We start from the raw sequence: 25005 nt of genomic DNA, 5'->3' as shown, positions 1-25005 counted from the left end.
CTCTGGCTCTTCAGCTGTCTCATGGTTGGGACCTATAGTCAATCACCTTCTGTCTCTGTGCCTCTGCTTTCCTATTTTTCAAGTGGTGACAATGATCCTGACCTGCCCCAAGTGGGGAACAAAATGTAGCGCTAAAAAAATTAGCATGCATTTGGGAGCCACCGTCAGTACAGAGGAAGACTGGAATATCTTAAAGGGAGAACAGGATACTTTTGAGGACTAGAGTGAAAGAAACAAGATGAAATATAATAGTGTAGAGAGCAAGGTTGTAGCTCTTAGCAGCTCACTCTTGTCATTAGTTCCTTGGACTTGGAGGGTCATCAACTGAAGACAAGAGAAAGAAAATCACATGGGTCCACTACGTGATCATAGCATGATTATGAGCTGCTAATGTGATGGAGCTGTGAAAAAGGCAAATAGGATCCTAGCAGAGGTAAAAACATCCAAGACATTGAACCCTCAGCTGGAACGCTGTGTATGGGTCTGGTGGTTTAGAGAATAGAGCAGGGCTGCTTGGATGATGGGGGAATGGAGAGCCTGTCTTACTAAAAGTGGCTAGAAGACCTTGGCTTATTTAGTCTGACAAAACAAAGGCTGTTAGGGGATCTGATTGTTCTCTGTATATATATATATATATATATATATATATATATATATATATATAGATATATATCTGCAAGTAAACAGCAGGGAGGGAGAAGAGCTATATAACCTAAAGGACACTGTTGTACCAGAACAGATTATATAAACTAGTCATGTATAAACGCAAGCCGGAAGCTGAAAAAAGGTCTTTAACCAGCAAAATGGTGACTTTCCAGAATGTTTTCTCATTTGAAGGAATGGAGGGAAACAACCTGCCTGATTTTATGACGAAGCTTGATAGGGTCATGGGCGGTATTATGTAAGGTAGTTGCCTGCAGTAGTACTAGACTACATTGGACTGCGGGGGAGGGGGCCCTTCCTGTCCTGTGTTCCTAGGAATTTTTGTGAGGTAATTCTCATTCCTTTGCCTAGAGGAATTTGTGTTATGGGTTGTTATTTGTGACTTCTTCTTCTTCACTGAGAGTGAGTGTGATCTGCTCAGGAGCTCAATTCCTATTCAGACTGATAGTTAGCTCAGCTTTTGCTCATTCCTAGCACCCTTAATGGAGAGGACGTCTCTTCCCTGAATTGACACTAAAGATCCTATTGCCCTATTCATAAAAAAACAGGATGGGACCAGCATGTTCCCACTGCTGTGCAGCACACTGACTGCCTCCACCTCAGAGATTGCTGCATGTCAGATGTATAGTCTGTAAGGACCTTAGAGAAGCCTGGATTTGCCCAGCACAGCCCTTGTTCTTGCACACAAGGGGCCTTCCAGATGCTTTCACCTGTAATCAGCAGTCTATCTAAAGAAGCTCAGGAGCTAGGGGGTCACCTGGCATGGCATTACATGCTGTTTTCCTGGCTGTGCCCATTCCTCCTCCTTTTGAGAGACGGAGAAAGGTGACTGATTAATCGATTTAAGCCTCTACTTCAGTTGCTGTCCTGAGTAATTTGCTCCCTTTACAAGATCAAACCCAACCCTGCTGGGACAGCAGTAAAGTGGGAACAAGTGCAGCCTTGGACTAAAAGGCCTTTTTTGAAGTGGTTCAGATGCATCCTGGCTCCCAGGCTGAAATGAATCATTTACTGTGGTGATGATTTATTAGAAACTCACTACTGTCAGCTTGCCGCCCCCCCCCCCCTTGTTCCTCTGAGATGGGAAACCTCATTACTGGCCCTTGGGCCTTGCTGCTGCACAGATAAAAAGTGTGGTAAGTAGCCTGGAGTAAAGTCCAAGTGAGGCCAAGGCAGCTGTAGTTCTCCCATGCCTGTGTGGTAGGCCTGTGTGGAGCAGCAAGTATTCACCTTGGATTCAGCCAATTCAGGGGGACAGTGATTCAATTTGGAAATTTGAATCACTGTTCCAATTCGATTCAGCCAAATCAGGTCCAAAAGGTCCAGCACTGCTTCAGAGATTCGGCCATGGAGTAAATAGCTGGTAAGTCTATTGGAGTTCAGGAACAGGGGAGGGAAGGAGCATGAGGGAGGGAGGGATTGGGGCTGGAACGGCGACAAGCTGCCCAGCCTGGGGGTGGGGATGTGGGATGCGACTGCGACAGTGCTCTGAGTGGGGGCTATGCCCTGCTGCTGCTTGCCCAGCCGGGGTGGGAGGTGGGATGCAGGTGCGGCTCACTCCAGGTGGAAGGGGGCAAGCGGTAGCAGGGCATAGCCCCCACTCCCAGCGCTCTCACACCTGCATCCCATGCCCCCCCCCCCATGCTGGCTCGGCTAGCAGTGACAGGTTAGAGCCCCCGCTTCCAGTGCTGATGTGGGCATGGCAGCACTGGGAGCAGGGGCCCTGCGCTGCTGCCGCTTGCCTAGCCGGAGTGGGGGGTGGACACAGCTGCTGCTTGCCAGCCAGTGCAAAGGGGGGTGTGGGATGCCTATGCCCTGCTGCCACTTACCCCCTTCTGCCCGGAGTGAGCCATGCCTGAATCCTGTTTCCCCTGCCCCGGCTGGGCAAGCAGCAGCAGGGCATAGCCCCTGCTCCAAGCATTGCTGCTAATGCATCCCGCGCCTCCCTGCCCCCCTTCCTGAGTCCTGGGCTCCCCTCCCTGGCTGGGCACATTGTCCCAGCCCCAATTCCTTCCTCCCCCATGCCCCTTTCCTCCCCCCTCTCCCAACCCCAACAGACTTACCAGCTGGAAGTAGCTGTGTCCAGCATAGTGAGGACTGCTACCTGTTTAGTCTATGGCTGAATCTCTGAATCAGCTGAACCTTTTCCGAATCAATTTGGACACTTCCAATTTGATTCAGAGCTTTTAATTGGTCTCTTGATTTGATTTGGATTTGGAGAGTCAGTCCCTGAATCGGGCTGAATCGCCTCTGAATCGAATCAGCTACTGAAGCTTCATACAACCCTTCTGTGTGGTGAACCACACACTTATCACTCCGCTGCTATATGTGCCAGCTGTCTCATCTTTCCTAGGATGTTACCGTGTGTTAGCCAACAGGAGCTCACAGAACCAGTGTTATATATGTCCTCTTACAGGCCCATCCTGAATCTGCAAAGTGCTTCCTTGTGGCACAGTCTGAATGGGGCTGATTTAGTTACACTCTTACTCCACTGGTGGTTGCCAGTGTAAGTGAGCAGATTTGTCTCCCAAGCTTCTTCTGCTGCATCACGTCCAGCTTTCTGGCCATCACTGCCCAGTCTCTAACTGGCAGCAAGAGCAGGATTTCCAAGGCCTTCCTTTTAATTCCTGTGCCAATAGAGTTAGACTCCAGCGCTCTTCAGCTCATGCATCTCAGCAAGGTCTTCTCCCAAGCTGATAATCTAAAGTTGGTCAAAATTTTTCTGCCATTTTTTGGTTAGAAAATGATGGTTTGTCAAAAGCTGAAATTTGTATGAGAGGGCACCAGCTTCACAACATTTTTATTAGGAAATGTTTACCACCACCTGGAATTTTTCTGCTCAAAACATGAGACAGCCAATCCCCACTACACCCACTTTCCTGAGTAGCCAGCATCCTGGTGGTCAACGCACACTTACAGGAAATCTGGGTCCAGTTGCCTGGTCTGAATTGTGCAGTAGGTTGAATTTGTACCATGGAGCTATTGCCTGTTCTGGCATAGCTGTGTCTCTGGGGTTTGGTGGAAAACTTCAATTTTGTTATGAGGTGTTGTGGGGAAATGGATGAAATTTTGAATAGCTTCATAGGATGGGCAATCTGTTTCCTTCTCAGTTCCATCACTTTACTGTGGTTTCACTTCACTGCCTGCGAGCCAGATGCTTTCTTGTCTTGCTGCATTTTCTCCTTCATTTTCTGCTCCTAGGCTTGGTCATATGAACACCTGGAGTCTGATTCTTTTTTCATTCATGCTAATGTTAATAGGAAGGACATTTGTTCAAACTTTAGCAGGGAACAGTCAGAAAGCTACTTAACTGGACCCCTGGGATGGGAAGTGGCATAGAGTTGCCATGTTCCTGTTGTACCCTCTCTAATTTACCTGTGAGAAGCACATAGCCACCAATTGTGTGTGGTTAACTTGAGGCATCTAAGGTCAGATGAGCAGCTGTGCTGTGTGCTTTAGACTACAGCAGAGGCCAGTGTGAGATGTGGATTTTAGTGCCCTTTGCAAAGTTGTCTAGAGGGGTGATCTTAGCATCAGGACTCAAGAGCTCTTGGTCTCAGCTTTTGGCTCTGTGGTGTGGCCTCAGTCCATTCGTTGTCTTTCCCCATCTGTAAAATTAGACGATCATGCTGTTACCTCGCAGTGGAGGTATGTTCACTGCTACTTAAAGCTCTTGGGAGGAGAGCTGATCTGTGATCAGTGCAGGAGATGAGGCAGGGGCCACTCACTGACTGATTAGAATGAAGTAAATTGAGCTCTGCACTTCCTGCACGTGGAATGCATGTAGGTGCAAAACTAGCCATATGGTCCTGCAGTTAAGGCTGCATCATCATGCATATGGGAAAGACAGGGCTTGCATGAGGATTCTGGGCACCACGATTCAGACACTTCCTCACCTCAGAGCATTTGGCATTGCAATGTCCAGCTGTTTTTTAATGTTTGTGGCATCCCTTTATGCAACTAGACACAGCTCAGCCTTGAGAGCCATGCCCTAGGATCCTACTTGGCCAGCCATTCCAGCTGGAAACACTTCCAGGTCTGTCTCTTTTCATCTCCTGATCCTGAGCTGGTTTTGTCTTTTTGCCTCTTGGTTCTAACCCCTTCAGCTGTGCGGTGCTGTGGAGCCAGAGCAGACATGCTGAAGTTCCATGCATGTCCAATGCCCTGAGTTACACTGTCATATCCTCCTGCATCACCTGTATCCTCCAAGCACCCCATAAAAAGTCACCAGGATTAATACTAGAGTGAATAGAAATAGTCCCAAAGACAACTGCTCTTCTGCAGGGTGGGACCAATGGCAATGGAACCAGGGTGTGCAATGAGGGAGCTCCTTCTGTTGCTTCTATTTTCTTGGACTGTGGAGGTTTTTGCCTTCCTTTGTAGTGTGGGGCTTTTTCCTTTTCCTAAGATCTTCTGAGCAGGTGTTAACTAACTCTCCCTGTCATTGCAGTGGCAAGCCATTGGCATTGCCCTCATCTGCCATGATTTTACCTGTGGCATGTTTTAGGCTGTTCTTAGTATTTCAAATTGTGTGCCTTTGTAGCTGTGAGTGAGGGGATGAAGGGGTGATTTCAGGGATTTCTTTGATTAACCTCTGTGAGGTTAATCACAGAGGTTAATCTGTGAATGCAGGGACTGAATTGATAGCCCAAGAGGCCATTTTCAGTCCTATGCTTCTGTACAGACAGGGATGTCTGTTCTCCTTGTCCTTGGCTCTGATTGCAGCCCTCTTACCTTTTTCAGGACTGTCTCTCTGTGCATCCCTTTGGGATATATCAGTTCTTTGAACAGCAGTCTCTGGAGCGGCCCTCAATTAGCTACCTGAACTATCAATGAAACGGGCAGCATTTGGCCATGTTATGGGGGAAGCAATGGATCCTGAAAGGCTCTGGGAGTTCCAAGTATTCCATCTGCCCCTTCCACAAGTGTCTAGCATTGTCAGGCAAGCATCTCCAACCCATGCCTACTGGAAGCAGCAGCTTGCTGAGATCTGGGTGGGCAGGAGCTTCGTGGCTCAGCGTCCCTATTGGTAGATTGTATGCTTCTGCAGGGTGAGTCTATACAAATGACATTCACAGTCCCCTCTTAATGAGCCCTGGCAGCATCAAGTCCTCATCTTCATCTTCCTTTCTGTCTTGGACATCACCATGATAGGACACGGCCTCCCACCTTGAGCCAGAGAGTAAGCAAGAAGTAGAGTATGGGACCCAGGGCTCTGCCTGTACAGGAAGGAGGAGGGGTAGGGATGGTTGCATGCAGGGGTCAGACTGTCCTAAGCTTTGTTGCAGTGGTCAGTTAGGGAGAGCTCCCTCCCCATTCCCTGTCTGAAAGCTGGCTGGGGTCTTCTCTTATGGTTTTCATGACTGGGTTGTAAATAGAAGTGTCCCGCTCGCAGCTCATACCCTGGAGCTTTGTTTCTTTTATTGCAGGCTTATTCTCTTGCTGTCCTTTCTCTTCTCCTGGACTACTAGTACTTCCCTGTTGGGAAGGACTTGGGCTGGGAAACCATGATGAGAGGGAGGATCTGCTTCCTCAGCAGAGGCTGCAGGGGTTTGTTTTGGGAAATCTCTCCTTGTGTCTTCAGCATCTCCAGTGCACTAGGTCCTTCTGTGGTTAGATAGGAATCCAATGGGGGAAGCTCTCATGATATCCAATTTAAACCTACCTTGCTACAACATCAAGCCATTGGTCCATGTCCAAATCTGCAGCAAGAGAGAGAAAATGCCCAATCTGGCTAGTAGCCATTGCACTCAGAGGCTTGGGGGGAGCTGAACACCTAGGGAGGCACAAGGAACCTGAGAGGAACCTGGCATCCAGGGATGCTTTGTTTACAGCCAGGCTTTCCTGGCTGGCCTTATGGCTTGTGTGTACAGCAGAGAGATCCCCCAGATCTGGCTCCAGCAGGTGCTTGTGCTGAGCAGGTCTTTCTAGGGGCACCTCTGGACTGACTGCTTGACAGAGCTGGGCTGCAGTAGGGACACAGCAGAGAGCTTGGTGCTGTGATGATCTGGCAGGCTCAGTTGAGCATTGCACATTGATGGTTTCAAGGTCAGAGAGGAAGGGAGGGAGGCAGGGAAGACACGTGGGAATGGGATGCTGCAGTCACACACAGTGCATGTATTGATTTAGAACAGGAAAAGCTGCTCCATAGGTGCTGAAGAAAGGGGACCCAGCATGGCCTGTATCTCAGCCCAGCTCCCTGCTTTGCCTGCCTAGGCTCCTATTTCAGGAGAGAAGTAGGAGCACTGTTGTTTCAGCCAAGTGTTCATGCGTGGAACACCACTACTCCATCTCCTGGGGGAGGCATTGGAATTTAATAAGAAACCCGTGGAGGGGAACCAGGGTAGAAGGTGTGGGAGCTTGGAGAGCCCTGGGAACTGTGACCTCATTTTTGGTGCAGCCTCCCCAGTTAATTCTTTCAGTCAGATTTTGCCTCCAGCACTGGTGCCACTAATGTCTGTGTCATTGTCTCTAACCGGGCAGGATTCCAAAGGGCAGCTCAGAACAGACCAGGGCCCTTCGCACAAGTCAGTTTATTAAAGGGCATGTGCTGTTCCAGCACTTACCAGTGAGTCAGGAAAAGCTGCAGCTGATATGAGTCCAAGCATCTAATGTGAGGATCCCCCATGAGACAGAGTGAAGGTGGCAGGGAGGTGGTGTTGCGTACCTGCTCTCCTTCCCCCACTGGCTCTCTCTCCTATGGAATAGACGGAGTTTGGGGCTCTTGTCTGGGCCAATTCTCTGGCTATAGTTGGGGCAGTTTGTGAGAAATGCTGGTGTCTAATTTTGGGGTTCAGTGAGAGCTGCTCTTACACCCCTGGTGCCCACAGAGGCTTGGTGCAGCTGTCCTGAGGCAGAGCCAGGGAAACAAGATGTCTGGGGAAGAAGCAGCCTGTACTAGCACTGGCTTAACTTTAGCAAAGTCTACTGAGTCAGGCTTAGGGTGAGCCCTGGGGAATCTGGTATTATTGGCATCAGGTATGACTCCCTCACACAGTTCAGCCATGGTGTTTTGGATGAATGATTCAGGTTGAGGCCATTTTGTCTAGGCAGAGTTGGGATCAAAGCAGCAAGAATGAGACAAAAAGCAGAACTGCTGTACAGATAATATCATAGAAACATAAAATCATAGAGAAGTCAGGCTGGAAGGGGCCTCCAGAAGCCATCTAGTCCAACTCCCTGCCTGAATCATCTAGTCATCCCTATCCAGACAATTTTACACAAATCCAAAATCCAACCTCTCATAAAAACTATTGTCAATCCTGATGCAAGACATAACACTAGTGCTCCTTATGGTGCATGTGATTGACAATCTCCTCACCTGCCCTGTTATCAACCATTGTGCCTGTGCTGTACCTTACATGTGTATATCAGGGACTTGTCCAAGATACACTGGCTGGGTGCAGAGCAGGGTGCTTGGGTCTGAATGGGCTCCCCTGAGGTCTTCTCTCCCTATGTGGGGACCTAATGTTGAAGCACCATTGCAAACCTCTGAGGGCTTTGTGTGGCCAGGGTGGCTCTGAGCTGTGAGGGGAATGACTGGGTGGTTCCTAACTGTCTTTAGGATGCACCAAACTCCTCAACACAGTTTCCATTTATTCCTTTGCAATCTCCCAGCTTCCTGGGGATGTTGTCATCAAAAGAAGTCACTCTCAGCTGGGAACGGAAATGAGAGTGAATGCAGACCCCACTCATCAGGTTGGCATTGCTGTTTGTTTGCCTGCAGTAGTCTTCTGTGCCAAATATGCGCTCTGTGTGCTACTAGCATGTATAGCTAAACAGCACTGATATCCTTTTGTGGTCCCCAGCCATTTGCAGGGTTTCATCCATTCCTCCAGCAGCAGAGGTGGGAGGGAGCTGCACTGGTCCAGGAGCAATTTGGACAGGGAGGTGGGGGAGGTTTTTGCCTAGAATACAGAAAGTTTGCTAGGGGCTGCCAGGGTAAGCAGCAATTACAGCTACTTCTGTCTCCTGCCATTCCATCCTCCATCACACAACAGTACATGTATAAACCCAGTCACAAACAGGAACTGGCATGGATAGGCCGCATCAGCCTGGCCTTGCTGCCTAAGATGGCTCACACTGGGGAACAGCTCTGCGGGTAGGTCTGCTCAGTGCCTGGGGAGCGTAAGATCAATCTGGAGCTTGCTTCTGTTCTTAACCTCTCTGTAGCATCATGCACATACCCTGGGCACATAGACAGGCTGAACCAGACAAATTGATGTATACACCCTGATGGACACACAAGCTATAGCATGCTTCTGCTGCATGAGTGCATGGTAGGTAGTCAAGGGCCTGCTCAGATATGCTGCAAGGGGAGAGGATGCCCTTATCTCCCAGTCCTTCAACTGACAGGCTCATGACTCTTTGTCAAGACAGCTATGATTTGGCAGCAAGAGTGGAGCTGCCTAATGTTACTTACAGTGCTCATGACCTTATAGTTGAGGAAGGGGGTGCCTTGGATATACCCTTGTACAACATGTGCCATTCTTCCTCCCTGTCCAACATACTGAGGGCTTTATAGCTCTTGGCACTGCTGCCCACAGCACTGCATCTCCTCCCACCCCAGCTTGGCAGTCCCAGGGGAGATGGAATCTGGCCCACGTCTGTACCTGGGACACATTCAGCAGTATGTGTATGGGTGCACCTGTGATGGGGGAGCCAGTTCTGACATGTGTCCTGGTGGAGGTTCCCCAGCCATCTTTGTTCTCGACTGCTTTTCATCTTCTTCTCTTTCTCTTTGCTTTGGTTTCCTTCTCTGTCCTTTCCCTGCATTCTCTCATTCTCACCCTCCTCTTGGCCCCTGGCACACACCCTATACCCTAAACACAGGCAGCAGAGTTGGAAGGGGCTATGGTTCCTGAAGACCCAGAGGAGGCCCAACTTTATACAGCAGGGCAAGCCTTCTCTGCTACCTTGGGAGAAGGTGCGAGTCCCTGCTCTCCAGAGTGCAAGGGTTCAGCTGAGATGCACATGGAGCAGCCAGTAAGAGTCCAGCCTATAACTCAAGGTGCATGGGATTGTCTCTGCCCTGGCTTTCCCCACACTGGCCCACTAGTAGGACTCCCAGCACCTCCCCGCCGCCAACCCTGAGCTTCCTGCCCATGGGTGAGACAGAGACCTTACTGCTTGCTGACCCTCCCCTGAGCCTTCTCAAGGCTTTCCTAGTGCTCCTTACGGTGCATGTGATTGACAACTGATTCTGGGTGCCTGTAATACTGAAGAATTAAATGGAGTGGGGATGGAGACATTAGGTATCAAGAGAAGCTAAGCCTTAAGAGTCTACAATTCAGTGTGACCTAAAAATCCAACAGCACAGGTGGGAGTGGGGACAGGAGCTGTATGGTGGGGCAGACGAGCCCTGGTCAGATTCACTCAGGCTGGACTCATTTAAAAAGAGCTTTCTCCTCTCTGTCCTGTGCTCTGCTCCCTGCTCTCACCTCCTGCCTCTCTCCTTCCTGCGCCCCTGTTCTCTTGCTCAGATAAAGCGCTTCCTGAAAGAAGACTCGGAGGAGGCTGAGCTGGCCCAGTTTCTGAAGGAGTTCCCTTCAGGCGAGAGCCTTAGGAAAATGGAGCCAGAGGAGGGCAAGAGGGACCAGGGCCAAGGCCACATAGATACCAGCCCCTTCTCCAGTGTAGTCAGGGCCACTGCGGACGACCTGCTGGATGAGAAGGAACTGAAGCCCTTCTCCCAGCCACAGCCCCTGGATTTGCAGCAGCGCATCATGGCTCCAACACCAGCAAGCCCCTCGCGGCCTAGAAGCCCTTGGGGCAAACTCGACCCGTATGATTCCTCTGAGGTACAGTACATCACAGGGCAGGCCTGAGCCAGACCTATTGCTGGATAAGGAGTCTCTGCCTCTGGGTTGATGGGAAATAGGCATATAATGTGGCCTGTTGGTGGAAGGAGCTGTCCAGTCATCACTGTGTTGGAGGTGCCAGGGAGGAAGCACTCCTACCCCAGCAGCAGTGGCCCTTTGATGGGTCCCTAGATCCCACTGTGGCAGACGCAAGACTTGGGTCTGCGTGATGAGGGCAGTCTTGGATCTCTCTGTGTGAACTTCACCGGAGTTTGAAGGCATTTTGCCTGTCCTAGAGCTGGGTCTGGAATGCCCAGGACAGGGGGCTGGGCGACAGTGGTCGTGCACTCCCCTGCATCCAAGTACCCTCGGACACCCTGCTCTGCCCATTCCCTTGGCAAAGGGTGGGCTTGCCTGCCCCTCCCCTGAAGTGCTCTCTGGCAGGGAGGATGCTGGCAGCTGAAGTCTGGGGGACCTGCGCAGGCATATTGTGACCTGCATTGTTTCAAGAAACTCCAGCATAAAAAGGGGCATCCTGGCATATGCTGCAGTGGAGAGATTTGGGCTCAGTCTGCCCTGAAGCAGCAGTTACAGGTTTCAATGTAGGCTCCATCCTGGCATCACAAGCTTAGGATGCCCTTAGCCATACTTCTCTGCTGCATGCAGAGGTCTGGGGGGCCTTGGTTTGCTTTGGGCTTTGGTGACAAGGGCTTAGATGTAGCAGGGGCCTACTTGAGGGGTGACAGAGTAGTCGCTTAACCCAGTGCCAGCCAGCAAGCAAGACTGCATTTGGCTACCTTTGTGCACCTATGGTATGAGGTGGGACTGAGACATAGGTAGGGGGGTATGAGGGCATGGGACAGTTCTCTGGATTAATGTATTCCCTCTGCATCTCCCCATGACAGGATGATAAAGAGTATGTGGGGTTTGCAACACTCCCCAATCAAGTCCATCGAAAGTCGGTGAAGAAGGGGTTTGACTTCACACTTATGGTGACAGGTAGGCACAGCCCAAGGCCCCTCACACAATGAGGGACAGGGCTTACTGCATGCTGATCTGGGACAGGAGGCTGTGAGGGTCTGGGAAGGCGGTGTTTGCTGCTGCTTGCTGGACAAGCAAGCTCCAGCATGGATACTGGATAGGTGTTGATCCCACAGGGTTCAGGGCCTTGTTACATGGTAATTTTGGGCAGCTCCTGGAGTTCATAGCCCCTGGATTTTCTGCACATTAACACCTGAAACTGGTTTTAAGCACTTGTTATGCAGCTCTAAGTTACACCATTCCAGGGCAGGATGATCTCTGATCCGTTATATCCATCTTGTGTTACGCTAAGGTCCAGCCACACTAGGCTACACCTTAGTGTAAATACCCCACTCACTCCCTCTGCCACTGGCCCGGATCAGGCCTACTGCCCACATCACCAACGCTGCCCCTGGTGCTGCTGTCCTCTCAGCCAAAAGAGCAGCAGCAGCCTAGCAACAGTAGAGGCTGGGCAGGTGATTTAACCCTTCCCTGCCTATGCCTCTGGGATAGACCGTGCAGGCAGCCACAAGCAAGTAATGTGCTAGGCAGGAAGGAGTCATGGAGGAGCCCTGGGTTGGGGGTGGGGAGCACAAGGGGGAAGCCAGGAATGGGAGAAGGGTAATCTTATCTTTCAGTCCTCCAGACACCTGCTGGCCTGCAGTGTAACTGCTCCAAACTCAAGCTAGCACTAACATCCATCAACATTTGTGCCACTTATGGTGTAAGGTGTAACAAGGCCCTCCGAGATGGCAGAGTGGACTTCTTAGGGTGACAACACTGTATGCATTCACTCAGTGGAACTCGGGTTCTCCCAGGGTCTTCAGTGGTCAAAAGAACTGGAAGGGGCCTCACAGACTGTTGCCATTCCTCCTTTCTATAAGCCTTGGATTGCATGGGACTGACTGTGCTAATGTGCTGATTATCCATGGTTCTGCCGCTGCTTTGGTCCTGAGGCTGATGTCTGAGTGGGAGGCCCTGTGGTTCCCAGATACACATCTGAGCCATGTTTCTGGTATGGTGCTACAGCTCTGAAACACTCCACTCCTGCTCCTGATGAAAGATGTGCAAACCTAGCCTCTGCCCCCACAGCTTTCCACCACGCACCGCTTGACTAGCTAGTGATCTCCATTAACTGTTGCTTTTCTGCTTTGCCCTAGGGGAATCTGGGCTGGGAAAATCCACCCTCGTGAACAGCCTCTTCCTCACAGACATGTATAAGGATCGCAAACACCTTAACGCAGAAGGTAAGAGGAGAAATCAAAGCCTTCCCAGAGGTGGGTTCCCTCCCTTATCCCTGCCAGCTGGGGCCCTATCACAAATGGTCAAAGGGGGATGCATAGGACAAGGAGGCTGTTCTGCCAGCAGGGGGCACTCCAGGGCTAATCCAGATGGAGTATCTCATCATCATTTAGTGGCCACGTCCACACAAGCAGCCGACTGCACAGTTGTACTTGCCACAAGTGCTTAAGTAAGTACTAAAAAACTGCAGTAACCGGAGTTACTGTGCAGTCCCAACACCACATGGCTATTTTTAATGGCTAAGGTGCATTAGCAATGAGCTACTGCATAGTACCTCATTGGTTCTGCACAGTAGCGTCAGCATCACAGTTCATGCCCAGCGATTCTATGTCACTGTAGCAGTGAGTTATGGCACAGTAATTCATCGGTATGGTGATGTAACATCTCATGTAGACATGTCCAGTAATTATGAGCAGAGATCCTGGTTTTCTCTGTTTTAAAATTGCAAATTTGCTAATAAAAATCCAAAATATTCTGATTTAAAAAACCAAAATCCATGTTTTTCCAGATTTAAAATGATTATAGGTATCAGTTGAACACAATGCTTTATTGATATATTTACAATTTTAAAGCAATTTGGAAGTCTACTGGTGCCTCAATCATTATCATAAAAAGATTCAAAATACCTATGTATCTTGGTGATTTAATTTTGTTTTTTTATCATAGAAAATCAGAGCTCCCTCTGCCCCTTCATTCACCAAGATGCAAGTCCAGCTGCAGTTGTCCCTCTGCTGTTTTGTGGAGCTGAGCATCCCTGACATGCTGGTGCCCTGCCCCTGTCCATTCCATTGCCCCTCACTCCCAAACCACGTCCCCCTGGTCCTGCCAGTGACCCTCACAGCCCCCCAACCCTGCTGGTGCCCCTCATTCATGACCCACAGCCCCCTGCTCCGCTAGCTCTGCCAGAGGGGGGGCACAGCTGCCAGGGCTATGGGAACAGGGCCAGGGCCTGCAGCCCCCCTGCCACCTCCAAGTAGTGCCCAAGCCCCAGCTGCCACCTGTGGGAAGCGGCAGCTGCTGTGGCTGGAGCAGACCAGAGAGCCCAACTCCCCCTTTCCCCTCTCCCCTGCCAGAGGCACCACAGCCAGAGTGGAGGCTGTGGAGCATTGGCAATGTGTAGGGGGTGCACGTGGGTGCATGTGCACCCCCGGAGATTGGCGGTGCACCCCCTGCAAAAAGCACCGCTGACACCTGTGGGTGGTTGCCACTTGCCACCCAACACCCCTTGCCACCAACACTGCCGGTGGCATCTGTGGGTGGTCCCTGGTCACTGCTGGCCACCGCCAACACTGCTGGTGGCGTCAGCGGGTGGTTGCCTCCTGCCTGCCCAGCAGCAGCTGCGGTGGTGGTGACGGCACAGAGTTGTGTCTCCCACTACTGCCAGGCAGGCAGGAGGCACCTCACCGTAGCAATACAGCTGGCGTGGGGCCTCGGCAGTGGCACCAAGCCTCCCTGTCCTGCTCTGCCTTCCTGCACCGGATCTCACCCACTGGGCTATGGAGGCCCTGAGGAGGAGGGCAGCAGGGTGGGGAGCCCTGAACCTGCAGTGGGCAGCCTGCATCTACCCCCGCCCTCATACTGCACACGAGTCTGGGGGGCATGTGCCTCTCCGTAGCCCCCTCCTCAGAAGTGTGTGCAACACTGGGGAAACAGTTGCTCCCTGCTGCCTCCTGGATGAGCCATGCATGGCTTTGTCCTGCACCCTGGCCAGGCCCCACAGCTGCACATTCCCATCCTGGCCCCAGGCCCCATGCACCGCCCCAGGTGGGCAGCGCTCCCAGCCACACTCCTGCCACACTCCCTCCCTCCCTCTCTGTGGGGGCCACAATCTGCTCTTCCCCAGTCCCCTCATAGACTTACCTGGACAGAGATGCTCTCCACATCATCTGGCTGCTGTGTGTGTGTGTGTGTGTGTGTGTGCACTCATGCACATGGCACCCGCTGCCTAGTTGCCCTCCTCCTGCTCTCTTCAGGCCCAAGCAGCCCCTTGCAGGCTGGAACTCTGCTAGCATGCAAGGAGAAACCTGCTGTTTCCTGCTTTTTTCTCCTTTAAAGGAGAAAACCTGCATTTTTCTGTAGCAAACGGAAAACCCAAATCCCTGGTTATGAGGTTACAGTCTATTGATCTGAATGTTAGAAAAGGGCTGACCGACTTATCTGTTTTCTCTGGGATGATGGAGCAAAGAGAGGCTGCTCATGTTGGAGCCAGATAGTGTGTATATATGTGGTCTAGTGTATATTGATCAGTGTAGTTCCGCTGAAGATGCCAGTCTAAAGCTTCTTCAGGTTAAACATTAAAAAGCCCAGGGATGTGTATTAACAACCAGATGGTATGCTGTTGTAGAGATCTTCCTGGAAGAGAATTCCCTTGCAAAAGGTGAGAACAAGAAAATATTTTATAAGTTAATACCTACTGAACTTGATTCTGGTCCTGTTGGAGCCAAAGCAAAGCTCTTCTTCAGGTCAGTGTAAGTATGAAATCTATACGTAATCCTCAGTAGACAAGTCTGAGAATGAAGATTCATAATTTTACTGGACACTAAAAGCTGTGGACTTAACAAAGCAATTGGTTTCATTGGCTCATTACAATTATGCACTCCCTCTGTTAACCTCTTCTGTGTTCCACAGGTAGCAATGACTCCTTCCTGTGATTTTATTTTTTTACATAATTAGATACATGTCTTTCAGCTGCTCTTTGCTGGGTCTCTAACCACTTCTGATAACCTTTCTTTGTTCTTCAGGCTTACTACATGCTTCCTTTGTTCACACTGGCCAGTTTCATGTACATAATAGAGTTAAACAAAAGTCACTGTTCTGACTGGTGTTTAGCTGAGCCCAGGTACCAGGATCTGCTGCTTTCCCTGACTTGAGGAAGGGCATATTGTGCCCAAAAGCTTATATCTCATCTCTCCCACCTACAGAGTTGGTTCAATAAAACACATCCTCAAACAAACCATGGCTTTAGTGTAAGTAGGATCAGGTGCTCAGGAAAGTAAAGGATTTGGCCAGCAGGTGTTTTTCATATTCTGCTGTCACACACAAAGTGGCAGTAGTCTTGGTCTGTGCATTGCTGCTGGCATGCATAGGCCCCAGTTTGCCCAACCCTTCCTCTCCTTTCCCCCATGTTGCTAGGTTAGAAGGACATGGGCTTGGAAAGTGGTATGGTGTTTGTTTGCTTCCTGACAGTATTGCCTGGAATACTGTGTTTTGTCCAGCTCTCCTGGGGTGGCTTCAGTGTCTCCAGACGCAGTTAGAATGCACTGCTATTATTCCACTAGTCGTGCCTTCCGGGCTCTTGGCAGGCAGTTTATCTCCTGCTTTAGTATTCAGCAGGCCCATGGGCAGGGTGCCTGTTTAGTGCTCTGATTATCATGGTTCCTGGCTTTTTAAATTGCTTGTCTCCTTACACTACCACTTGACTAATCAGTCTGTTCATGATCTCTCTCCACTCCCAGCAAGAAGTCCCCCTCCTTTCCTAGCAGCTTTGCTCCCTTGGACCAAGAGTGACTGACACAAGAAAGGCTTTGCCTTGGGACTGCAAAGTCCTAGGAGGACAAGCTGGAACTTAGATGAACCCAAAGCAAAGCTTTTGATCCAAATGCCTATCGGTTTTGTGGAATGCAGGCCTGGGTCTACAGTGAGGTCTGCACCTGACCTCCCAGATCTTAACAAGCAATCCAACCCCCACACATGCTCAGATCCCACTTAGAGGCTTTGTCCACATGAGGTTGCAGTGGTTTATCTCAAATGGGTTTTAAACTCGTATAGTGAAATATGTGCAACCCCTCTATGTTTAAGAACAGGTTATTTCAGTTTGCACAGGTCAGAAACAAAGCAAAGCCAAATTGCAATAAGTCACTCTTCAGGTGAAATAAGTGTAGCCACATGGGGGTTTGTACTGATGTAAAGCCACACTTTTCCTGAAAACAGCATTGTTTTTTCATGTCAACATAGCTGGAGAGCTTGGGGCTCACATCCATCCCACATATTAGGACACACAGAGAAAGCTTTTTTCACAAAAAGATGTGTGCAGGCCAGGGACGAGCCGGGCCCGTCTTTGTTCGCGCGGGCTGTGGCCAGCAGCCCAGGCACGCAGGGTCGGAGGAGATCGTGTGGTGGCAAGGCACGCACGGGCTAGAATTAGTCACAGAGGCGTAATGGTTGATTTAAAGATTATTTACTTACACCCAAGATGGTCGCGGTGTAGGCTGGACAGTTTCCAGGTGCAGCTCCGCTTAAATCCTTGTTGGAGGACTACGACAAATTCGGTTCTTTGGCCCCGGAGTTGTTAAGGCTCCGCGGGTTCGGCAATTTCTTTCCCACGGAGTTGTCGAAGCTCTGTGGGCTCTGTTCGGTTGTCAGGCCCCGGAGTTGTTAAATCTCCGTGGGTTCGAAAATTGAGTATATAGGAAAGGGATACATCTAGGATTGTGCTCGGCGACGGGGAGAAGCCAGAGGCTGTTTAGACCTCTGTTGCCCGCTTAAAAGATGCGTTGGGTCCGTGAGGATCCGCAGCGCTTAAAGATCTTCACGCTCTCTAAGTGATTTCTCTCCTGGTGTTCATGGAGTCTCCAACTTGGGCGGAAACCACTCAAGCTCTTTATACGGCTAACAAGTCAATCGCTAGCCGTTACGTGTGCATATGTTAGAATCGGCCAATAATGTGGCACGAATCTTCATACAAATGGCGGGAACTCCTTTGCACCGTGCATTTCTGAGATGCAAAAGAAATGCACCATGCAAAGAAAGCTACAAATTGGCAGGAAATTCCCCATTGCACCGGAGTTCTCTCCCACAGCAGAGAACTCCACCGTGCAAGGAAGCTGCAATTTAGCGGGAACATAATTTAGAGATGCCAAAGCACACACAAACAAAAACTCACAACTTTGGGGTGTGACAAGATGGATGATTAAAAGCCCCTGTTTAGCTTGCCTTGAAAGTCTGCAATTTCAGGAGAGAAGTGGCTTCAAAACTGGAAACATGGTAGTGAGCTCTATACTTGATCAAAAAAAGGGGGAAAAATTAAACAAAAATTCTCCAAAATTTTCCTTTAAAAATTATGTAAATGTTAACTTGAAAAAAATCCTCCAAGCTCTAATGTTGAATGCTTCATAGGTTTCAGTTGGAATGATTAGCCAGCCTCCCAAATATTCATTCCTGGGAGTGTGTCAGTCAGGTTTCAGACTGGATGGTGTAAGAGTGAGATTACATATTAGAGTAAGCATGTGCTAATTCTACAGAATGTTAGTCTTTGTTACGGTGACTTAGTGCTAGTGATGATCAGTCACACATTCAGGATTGATACCCTCTCTAATGTACACTGCTGAAACCTGTTCCTACAGGCTGGTGAGCCGGAGTATAGCAAGGGACTGAAAGTCTGCTCTATGCCTGCCCTGCTTACCAGTTCCCTAGCCACAGTGTAGGCCAGGGAGAAGAGGGGGGAAGGGCCCCCCCTGTACCACTTGGATCACTTCTGCCATCTCCCAAATCACTCTTCTTCCCTCCTTCAACAACCAGATCCCCCTTCCACCCTGTGATTGGGTCCTTTCACCTCCAGATCTCCCCCAACACCCACCTATTAGACCCCTGAGCTCCTGGATCACTGTCCCTTCACCCCAATCAGCCCAAGAGCAGCTGTGGCAGCAACCAGTGGCGGGGGAAAGGGGTCCTCCTCCCTGCCAGCTCCTGGGCTCCTTGCAGCTCATGTTGTTCCTGCACACCTGGATCCAACCTACACTAGATTCTGCAGCTTCCTGGAAGTTTCTTGCCCACCTGTTCCCAAGCCGCATTTCCCCCTGCCTCTCCTTCACTTGCAGCATCTGCCAGGGACTGGATCTGGGCATGCTGGGATGACATGGTCTGTGGGGCCCCAGGATCAAGTAGGAAAGAGAGACATCTCCACCACTCTCAGGCTGATCAGGGTAGCAGGGTGGAGACAGAGGGGGAATGGGGTGGCAGTGTAATGATCTGGGGGTTTGGGGTCAAAGTGAGTAGAAGCCCAGCAGCTCCCCACTCCCCCCTACATCCTCCCTCTTGCCCTCTCTAATCCTCACCCTTTTCCCATACCCCGCTACCCACCTTCACCTCTTTTCCCCTCCTTCCCACTCCCCCCCCCCCCCACCTGTAGCCTATCTGTTCCTAGCTGTCAATCCAGGGCCATAAAATCTTGGATCATAGCTAATCTACCTGGGAGAAGGGCTTCAGGGGAGGCCTGCAATCTGGTGGTTCTATCTCAAGTGAACACCCAGAAGTCAATTTAACTCAAACTAGGTAGTCCAGCTCAAAAATAATCCTGGCCTGAAGTGGCATAACTTTAAAACGCATAAAGGGCACTTAGCACTACTTAATGAACCTTTATGTGTGATCATTCAAGTTTTAAGTGTTCTTAACATGCTCTGATTGTAACATGTAATCTCACCCTGATGGTCTTTTCTGACCTCTGTGGAATCCAGAATCACACCCAGACTTTTTTTTATCAAGTTTGGAGCTAGGTCTGAGTCAAACGCAGGTACTTAGGTCAGTATTTAATTTGTCCAAATTTGTTTGTTCCTTACTAATTAAGAGCTAGCTAATTCTCCTCTCTGCAAATCCAGTGCAAATCTGGAATAACCTCCAGATAACACCAGTGGAGACTTGCCAGCATGGGAGAGGAGAATCAGAACAATGGGCCAAATGCAGCAGACTTCAGTGTTGTGGTGCATATGAAGAGTGTCCCCAGCCTTGCCCATATCATGTAGCATCATTAGGAGTTTTATGCACTCTTGACGCAGGTGAAAACAACTAGGGATGCAAAGGAGAATGCAGCCTGTTCATACTGCTCAGAGCCACTGAGTTGTTGTTTCTCTTCAGAGGAGTGGTGGCTGGGGGGTGGAATAGACTGGCACATTAAGACTGTGGTTATTTTCCTGCGACTGTCACTGGTCTTCGGGCAAGTCACTTTTTTTCTTTGTAAAAAAAAGAAAAAAAAAAGAAAAGTGTGTGTTATGATACTGACTTCTCTGTAAAGCATCAGAGATCTACTGAGGGAAAGTGGTCTGCAAGCTAGGCTTAGCATGGAAATTCAGGCCTATGAGCTAGGTGGTACTATAGGATGTGTGGAGTCCCTGAAGGAGCCATCAGATGTCTTGGGCTCTGCTGCCACTGGCTTGATAACCAGATGCTGTGCCTCTGTCTCTATAAATTGTACAGGGCATCCAGTGCTTCTGGGTCAAATGCCGCAGGCTTGACTCATGGTGGAGGGAGAATGTTGGCAGGAAAAGAGAAGAGATTTGAGTTCATGCTAAGGGCTAGGTGTCAAACAGCTGATTGCCAGTCTCATACTGATCCTGACTCCATGACAAAGCTCCCTTCTTTGGGAAGAGTGGAGACATGTCACTCACAAGTATCACACATAGAAGATCAAATGTAGGACAGAAGAGACTATTTCCCTAGCACATGAAGGCAGAACTCCTCTTACTTTAAGCCTTTCTCCCCTTTATCTTATGGTGTACAATGCCTAGATACTATGGTGGGTGGGGACAGGAAAGTCAGCCACATTCCTGGGTGGAGGTGATTTCTGTGTATCCCAGCCCCCCTGAACTGGGGACTTAGCTGTCCCATGGCACTGCATTGCCCTTCTTCTAGGACCCGGAGAGCATGTTCCAGTGTCCTGAAGTGACAGGCAGAAGCACATTCTTTTTGTGGTGAGTTGGCATTTCCCTAAGAAGATGATAGAAGGCTGCATTATCTCTTGTGCTTTTATGGGGGAACCCCCTCAAGGCACAGCCTGAGTTAGCCCCTACAGTTGTGCCCAGAAAATGACAAGGCTGGAGTGAAGAGCTCAGTGTGATGACTCTGGTGTGTGCCAGGACTAGGATGGGCACGGATATGTCTATCTGGAGCCATAGGATGCATCACAGCAGGAGAGGTTCCGGATGATTGTAAAAAGGCAAACATAGTTCCCATATTTAAGAATGCAAAAAAGGAAGATCCAGGGAACTACAGACCAGTCAGCCTTACCTTAGTCCCTGGAAAAATAGAGCAGATGCTCAAAAAATCCATCTCGAAGTAGTTGGAGGAGAAGGTGATTAACAGAAATCCAGGTTGTCCGTTTCCTCCAGAGGGTCATTCCTGGGGCAGGTTTTGTTCAGTGTCTTCATCAGCGATCTGGAAGATGGCATAGAGTGCACCCTCAGCAAGTTTTCAGATGACACCAACCTGGGGGGAGTAATAGATACATTGGAGAGTAGGGCTAGGATTCAGAGTGACCAAAACAAATTGGAGGATTGGGCCAAAAGATCTCATGAGGTTCAACAAAAACAAGTGAAAAATCCTGCATTTAGGACGGAATAATCCCATGCACCAGTACAGGCTGGGGGCCAGCAGTGTGCCCTTGTTGCAAAGAAGGCTAACACAGCATGCCTGCACTGGTAGAGTGTTGCGAGCAGGAAAAAGGAAGTGATTCTTCCCCTCTGTTCAGCCCTGGTGAGGCCACATCTGGAGTACTGTGTTCAGTTTTGGGCCTCCCACTACAGAAACAATGTAAACAAATTGGAAAGAGTCCACCAGAGGGCATCAAAAACGGTTCAGGGGCCGGGGTAAATGCCTTATAAGCATGAAGGCAGACAAGGTTCCTTGAGTGAATTTGATATGGGCACACAGCAACTGCACGCAGGCGGCAGCCTCAGCAGTGGGAGCATGATGGCAGCGAGTGGGGAGCTCCTGCAGGCAGCCGCAGTGGTGTTGGGGGTGGGGGGTGATGGAGTTGGCGAGCATCGGCAGTGTCTTTCACAGGGGGTGTATGGGCAATCTCAGGGGGTGCACATGCACCTGCATGCGCCCCCTATGTGTTGCCAATGCTTATAAAGAAAGACTGAGGGAACTGGGCTTACTTAGGCTAGAGAAGAGGAGACTGAGAGGGGATTTAATAGTAGCCTTCAACTACCTGATTGGGGGATCAAAAGAGGATGGAACTAGGCTGTTCTCAGTGGTGGCATATGACAGAACAAGGAGCAATGGTCTCAAGTAGCAGCAAGGGAAGTTTAGGTTAGCTATTAGGAAGAATTTTCTTACTAGGAGGGTAGTAAAACACTGAAACAGGTTACCCAGAGGTGATGGGATCTCCATCCTTGGAGGTTTTTAAGACCCAGCTATACAAAACTTTGGCTGGGATGATCTAGCTGGGGATGGTCCTGCATTGAACAGGGGACTGGACTAGATGACCTCCTGAGATCCCTTCCGAGCCTAGTTTTCTATGATTCTATGAAGAGCTAGGCATGAAATGCCTGTGAAAGGACAGATTCAATATTCAGGTCTGAGAATTTTCAAATGTGGCAGATCCTGAATTGTTCTCAGGTCCACTTTCAGAAGGATACTTGGTTTGGGGTTTCTGGTGGAGCAGATGGGAGAGGGGTTGGTTAGGTCTCATGGAGTTCCCAGGGAAGCTTCTGCTGTGCTGGGAAATGGGGCTGTGACCGTTTCACTTCTCAGGACTCAAAGGTCATCTTCACTGGCAGCCAAAGGCCATATGAAGAACTGATGTGTGAAGATGCCAGAGTTCATTCTTATTTCTTGTAGGGGTTCACTGACAGAGATTTTTGGGCCAATACAGATAGCTGATATTTAAGGAGGCATACTGGCTAATACCAGTCTGATTTCCAATACAGCTGCCTCCAGCTGGTAAGTCCGGTGTGGTGGAAGGAGGGAGGGGAGGGAAGGACTGTGTGTTGGGGGGGGCAGATCAATGCCCCCTGGGATGGGGGAGGGGGCAAGGGCAGGCACTGCCCAGGTGGGGCAGGGGATGGTGGAGCCGTGGCTCATGGGGCGGGGTGGGAAAGCGGCTCCCACTATTTCTTGCACCCCAGGAAGGCACAGGGGTGCCCCTTGGATCTGCACAAGGCAGGGCGGGCCGCACTGCAGCCAGGGCTCCACAGGGCTCTTCTTGGCAGGGCTGGGGTTGGAGCAGGCACTGGTAGTACTGGGAGGATGCCGCATCCACCCCAAATTTTGCTGCCACTCTGCTCCCAACGTTGCTGCCGCCAGTCACCCGATGCAGCCCCAGCTCAATGCCCTGCCTGCACCCATGTGCTGGGAAAAGCCGGGGCTGTGCCGGGGTGCTGGTGGTGGTGGCGCTGGGAGAAGATTGGTGGCAAAATTTGGAGTGGATGCAGCGTCCTCCCAGTGCCACCGGTGTCCACTTCGAGCCCAGCCCCCACCCCACCCTGTCCCATGTAGAACTGTACCCTCCTGGGGCACAAGCAATGGTGGGATCTGCCTTCCCCCCTCATGAGCCACGGCTCCATCATCCCCCCACTCTGCCTGGGCAGCACCTGCCCTTGCCCCCTCCCTCACCATGGGGGGACATTGATCTGTCCCTCCATGCCTCTTCCTTCCCCCACTCTTCCATCACAACAGACTTACCAGCTGGCGGCAGCTCTCCATGCTGCTGGGCTGTGCTCCTTACTGCCTGAGTGCTGTGCTGGAGCTGCACGCAGCACAGGCATTTATTGGCCAAATTATTTGACCCGATATTCAATAAAGCCAGTTTTCTTTATATCAGTACCAATCCAATATTGGACCAATGTATCGGTGCAGCTCTAATTTCTTGGACACTCCATTGCCCTGGTCCTTAGGCTGACATACCTGGTGGTTTTCAGGACCTTTTTAGACATATCATAATTGGCCTTCCACTATCCCCAGAAGTGATTGTTGAGGCCCCAGGACATTCACAGGATAAGTAGGACTGAGTTGCAGTGTCCTCTTTCCATAGGCTGAGACAGTACCAGATTTCAGAGGTCCATTCCGGCTGGTTGGTGAAAATTAAAATGAGCATCCTGGGCACAGAGTGGGGAGGCAGAGTGGCACAAGCTGCGAAATAGGAAACCCTAACAGACAACACAATTGCCCTAAGACAGGTAAACTTGATTAGTGGGATAACCATTAAAGAGGGGAGATGATTGTTGACACCTGTGAAGTAAAGAACAATGGGTCATTAACAGGCCATTGAATCTCTTAGCTGCCTGAATAGTAATACCAGAGCTTCACTATGCTGCCCCATCCCCCACCTCTACCTGTGGCAGTCCCATTGACTTGGTGGCCAGGGTTGGGGGGCGGGGGGAGGGGGCCAGGGTAGTGCACGCCGGAGGTCTGGGGGCAGTGTCCCAGATTTCACATTGTCCCATATGGTCACCCTCTCTCTCCAGGTCCAAGGAAGGACCACAGTTGTGAGTTAACCCTTTGTTGATTGTATGGTTGTTTGTAAAGCGCTGACTTAGTTATGGATGTTGTTTTCCTTGTGAGGTCGAGCTTGCCCCAGGAAAAATAAAGAACTGAGTGACAACCTGCTACATGTGGTGGAGAATGTGGGCATTCTAAACCTCAATGCCAGTCATTAAGACTGGAACCCTGCTAAAATGGCTGGAGGGGCTGCAACAGCATCAACAGTAGCTGTTTTTGCAGCTCCAAACTGAACAACAGCAGTTCCACAGAGACCAGCAGCAAGCAACAACTGCAGTGGTTTAGAGAGACCAGCAGCAACAGCAGGAGTATCTGAAACAGCAGTTGAATTCTAGATAGACCCTGTGGTGGGCCAGTAGGGGGTACTCCTGCACTAGGCCACCCACCTCACTGCGCCCAACCACCTTCCAGGCTCCAAGTGTCTCCCTGGGGGTGCCTCACATTTGGCTGACCCCCTTCCTGGTGCACACCCACTAGCCTGGGAGTAGAGCTGCCACCACCCAGGGTCTGGTCTGATCCTGGCTCTGTGCCCCCTGGGAAACACAGGCCTAGTTGTCCTTGAGAGTACTCGGCCCACTTCAAGAACATGGGGTGCCTCCCACAGTCAGAAGCACAAATAGTAGTCTCCCTTAGTCAGCCAAGCCAAGGGGACCCCAAGGCATAATCTAGACCCACTCCCAATAAGTCTCCCACACTAGGTACAAAGGAGAACTTTATTGGTTACAAGGAGTAGGTTTGGAATAGGGTACAGGGTTGAGCAGTATCAGAGAAATCCCATAGAGCAAACAGGGTGGCTGGATAGCATTTGATCACGCATCTGAGTTACGGCAAGCTATATATCTAGTTAGATCTCAGGTAGCTTACAAGTAGCATCCAGAGGCAGGTGGAGATTCCCTCTGGAGGCAGGCAGTTTTTTGATCATGAGTTTCAAGAGAGAGAGCAAGTTTCAGATGGTCCGGCTCTTCTCTCGCTGAGTTTCCATCATGGCTACTGCACCTCCTCCTGG

At 50.3% G+C, this 25005-nt stretch overlaps 1 protein-coding gene across 2 annotated transcripts in view; it reads left to right on the top strand.

The window, feature by feature from the left end:
* The window catches only part of SEPTIN4 (septin-4), a 72923-nt gene that overhangs the window by 6870 nt on the left and 41048 nt on the right, over positions 1-25005 (top strand). Inside the window, exons 1-3 of one of the 2 annotated variants that reach the window (XM_019486325.2) lie at positions 1838-2026; positions 11369-11462; positions 12644-12730. In XM_019486325.2, coding sequence (XP_019341870.1) covers positions 11453-11462; positions 12644-12730 — 97 coding nt within the window. In that variant the 5' untranslated portion in view covers positions 1838-2026; positions 11369-11452. Of the gene's footprint in view, positions 1-1837; positions 2027-11368; positions 11463-12643; positions 12731-25005 lie in introns of those variants that run through there. The other variant, XM_014609845.3, reaches the window with a different exon arrangement.

The sequence above is a fragment of the Alligator mississippiensis genome, chromosome 14 (genome assembly GCF_030867095.1).
Source record: "Alligator mississippiensis isolate rAllMis1 chromosome 14, rAllMis1, whole genome shotgun sequence".
Classification (NCBI taxonomy): domain Eukaryota; kingdom Metazoa; phylum Chordata; order Crocodylia; family Alligatoridae; genus Alligator; species Alligator mississippiensis.
Note: the sequence above shows the minus strand (reverse complement) of the source record. Positions and strands in the feature narration are given on the sequence as shown.